At 49.4% G+C, this 3681-nt stretch overlaps 1 protein-coding gene across 1 annotated transcript in view; it reads left to right on the top strand.

The window, feature by feature from the left end:
* Zxdc (ZXD family zinc finger C) overlaps positions 1 to 3424 on the top strand; it is a 16242-nt gene extending 12818 nt beyond the window's left edge. Inside the window, 2 exon segments of the mRNA XM_048356352.1 lie at positions 264 to 278; positions 1336 to 3424. Of these exon segments, the coding sequence (XP_048212309.1) occupies positions 264 to 278; positions 1336 to 1536 (216 nt within the window). The 3' untranslated portion in view covers positions 1537 to 3424.
* The last annotated feature ends 257 nt before the right edge of the window (positions 3425 to 3681 follow it).

Genomic DNA, 3681 nt, shown 5'->3' with positions numbered 1-3681 from the left:
GGAAGAACTGAAGCATAAGCTACCTGCAAGGTTCAATGAAAATTTTAAAACATGCCAAAATATGTTTTTTTAGTTAGAATTAAGAAAAAGCGAATTGATTTATGAGCCCTTGATCTTGGAGAGTTATAAAATACTTTCCCAAGATTGAGGCTGGACACTTACTACTATTGTATTTATATCAGTGATACATTTGATGTAATTTAATTTAAAGCTTCTTGGAGAGATTTGCCTTTCCTCTGCCTGCAGTGGGAATGACCCTGCAGGGCTCTGCCTTTGTGGTATGGCTAGATTTTGTGGGTGACATTGTTCTTAAAATGTTCACTCGTATTTTCCTACAACTTAAAATGTTCAGTCTTCTGTGTTAGGATCGGGTGTGAGGGGACCTAGTAGTCGATCTTCCGTGGAGGAAGCTTCCGATTCTTCTTTGAGAGAAGCACAGTCTCTTTCTGATCCTGGTGGCTGGCTTGTCATGGCAGAGCCATGCTTGCTAGCATGTGCTTGGGCTGAGACATGGGGCTAAAAGGCACCACGTGACTAGCAGGGATGGAAGATGGCCGCAGGTCAGAGCCGAGGAGGATGCTGGTCCCTGGCACGGATGCCGTGGGAGCCCAGTGCTTGGGCCTAACTCCCGGTGGGGACGAAAGAGCCTGCGGGAACTTGGTCCTGACCCCTGTTCATTTTCTCACTAGCTGTGTGATGTTGGGCTCCCCAGCCTCTCTGAGTACAAGTGGTGTGGTGAATGGGTTACAGGGATGTCATGAACTGAAGAGGGCTGCTGTTCTTCTCTGTGGTGATGAGAATGAAAGCCATTTTTCTTTCAAAATGTACGCAAGTTTCAACAGTTCACTATTTGGATACTGTTGGGCTCCCTCAGTAGCTAGCTGAATTCAGTGACATGTTTGGGTGTGGAGAGAGAAGGATTGTGGCCTCTGCCATTCACCCCTTCCTAGGTCTGTTGGTCAAGGGTGTAGACAGTGTGGAATCAATCCTTGGGGTGGACCATCATGACTTAATCCTAGCACTAAGGGATGCCTCTGTATTTGAGGAAGTTGGGAAGTAAGCAGTTTATTTCGTAATAGTTTCTATGTAAAATATTTTAATACATTTGAGATTTTGGAGAAATAAACTTCTCCAGATAATGAAGTTACGTATATTGTTCTCATTCTGCACCTGAATGTAGCATTTGTTTCTCTGTGCCTTTGCTGGAGGTTCTGATGTGTTTACTGGAGCTCTGAGGTGTTCTAGAAGCAGACTTGGGACATGTCTGCAGTTCCCTTTTGCTACCTTCCTTTACTATGTAGATCGAGTGACTGACACACTTTTCTTTGGTCCCAGGAAAGTGTGGGCTCAGCAAGAACTGATCACCGAGCCATTCAGCTAGTCAAGAACAAAAAGCAGAAAGGAGCGGGGAGCGCTGCCGGTGAGGCTGAGTGTCGCAGTGCTGGTGGACGGGCCCGGGAGGTGCTCAGAACACGCACTTGCCTGTTCTCGGGGCTTTTCGTTCAGAACGACCTTCTATCCGCTCCAGCTCTGTGATTCAAGACAAGCCATAGCCAGATTCCCAGCATGTATGGTCATGCTTTGTTTACCACCGGCTCTGCGGCAGGGCCCCGACCCCAGGTGCGAGTGAGCTGCAAGTGTTGGGAGATACGTGAGCAGTCCATGTTTGAGGAGAGCAGCCCGGTGGGATGGGCTGTGTGCAGAAGGCGGCCCGTGTTCTTCGAGCATGGCCGTGTCCAGGTCAGGGGTAGGGAGCCAGTGTCACAGCTCACTTTAAAGCAAAACGTGTGGACCAAGTAGAACCTGGTGATCTGTAGTCTTACATGTACCCGCCCCTTCTGAAAATAGGACACAGGGCGCGTTCTTCAAGGAGACTGACCAACCATCTTGAAATAGTAACCGTTATTTCAGTATATTATTTTTATATATTCCACTCATCTCTTGTATGTAAAGCTTAAATGATACATTGGGTTGGGGTATAATTTTATGTCTTGTTTCCTATTTTAAGTGACTCTAGGCCAAGCTCTTAGGCCTATAATTCCAGCACTCAGGAGTTAGAGACATGAGGCTTGTGAGTCTGAGGCCAAATTAGGCAACATAGTGAGACTCTCTTCTCAGGAAAAAGAAAAAATGTTAAAGAAGACTACAGTAACTATTTTTGTTTATGAGATTTCTCAAAGCAAATATCTTCTTATAGTAATTGTTGTCTGGGGGTGCTGTGATCCTGTGGTAGCTGTTGTCTGGGGGTGCCGTGATCCCGTGGTAGTTGTTGTCTGGGGGTGCCGTGATCCCGTGGTAGCTGTTGTCTGGGGGTGCCGTGATGCCGTGGTAGCTGTTGTCTGGGGGTGCCGTGATGCCGTGGTAGCTGTTGTCTGGGGGTGCCGTGATGCCGTGGTAGCTGTTGTCTGGGGGTGCCGTGATCGTGTGGTAGCTGTTGTCTGGGGGTGCCGTGATGCCGTGGTAGCTGTTGTCTGGGGGTGCCGTGATCGTGTGGTAGCTGTTGTCTGGGGGTGCCGTGATCGTGTGGTAGCTGTTGTCTGGGGTGCCGTGATGCCGTGGTAGCTGTTGTCTGGGGGTGCCGTGATCGTGTGGTACCTGTTGTCTGGGGGTGCCGTGATCGTGTGGTAGCTGTTGTCTGGGGGTGCCGTGATCGTGTGGTAGCTGTTGTCTGGGGGTGCCGTGATGCCGTGGTAGCTGTTGTCTGGGGGTGCCGTGATGCCGTGGTAGCTGTTGTCTGGGGGTGCCGTGATCGTGTGGTAGCTGTTGTCTGGGGTGCCGTGATCGTGTGGTAGCTGTTGTCTGGGGGTGCCGTGATCGTGTGGTACCTGTTGTCTGGGGGTGCCGCGATTGTGTGGTAGCTGTTGTCTGGGGGTGCCGCGATCGTGTGGTAGCTGTTGTCTGGGGGTGCCGTGATGCCGTGGTAGCTGTTGTCTGAGGGTGCCGTGATCGTGTGGTAGCTGTTGTCTGGGGGTGCCGTGATCCCGTGGTAGCTGTTGTCTGGGGTGCCGTGATCCCGTGGTAGCTGTTGTCTGGGGGTGCTGTGATCCTGAAGGAACTGTTGAATATGTGCTGTGATTTAGGAAGAGAGGTCTCCACAGTTTATAAAGTACCAGCATAGAACTTACAGGTTTCAGCAGAAGAAAATGTGGCAGTCGTAATAGGCCAAATTCACATAGGAACTAAATGCCTTTGTTGAACCTGATAGAAAATTGTGAACTTGAGTCAGCTGCTCAGCATGTGTTCTGCTCACTGCATTATGTTGGCGTAGTATCAACACAGATGGTTTGATTTTTTAAATTACTATTTTCATGCATGTTTAGCATTATCTTTAAAAAATAAGGACACCTAAAAACCATAGCCCTGTACTGTTGCCACTTCTTTTAAAATTGACACTATTCCCCTCATATTAAAATCTAGCAAGTGTTCCGATGTCGGTTGTCTCTAATGCCATATTGTTTTCCAGCGTAAGGGCTTGAACTTGGGCGTCACACTCGCCGTGCTGGCTCCTGGCACGCTGCACGTGTGCCCCATCTCACCCAGGCCTTTTTTGTTGGTTAATTGGAGACGCCCGGGCTAGCTGCGAGCTGTGTCCCTCCAGGTCTCAGCCTCCTCGCTAGCTACGAGTACAGACGTGAGCCGCCAGCGCTCAGCCTCCAGCGCAGTGAGAATTACTTTGATAAC

The sequence above is a fragment of the Perognathus longimembris genome, chromosome 10 (genome assembly GCF_023159225.1).
Source record: "Perognathus longimembris pacificus isolate PPM17 chromosome 10, ASM2315922v1, whole genome shotgun sequence".
In the NCBI taxonomy this organism is placed as follows: domain Eukaryota; kingdom Metazoa; phylum Chordata; class Mammalia; order Rodentia; family Heteromyidae; genus Perognathus; species Perognathus longimembris.
This window is presented reverse-complemented; position numbering and strand designations above follow the sequence as displayed.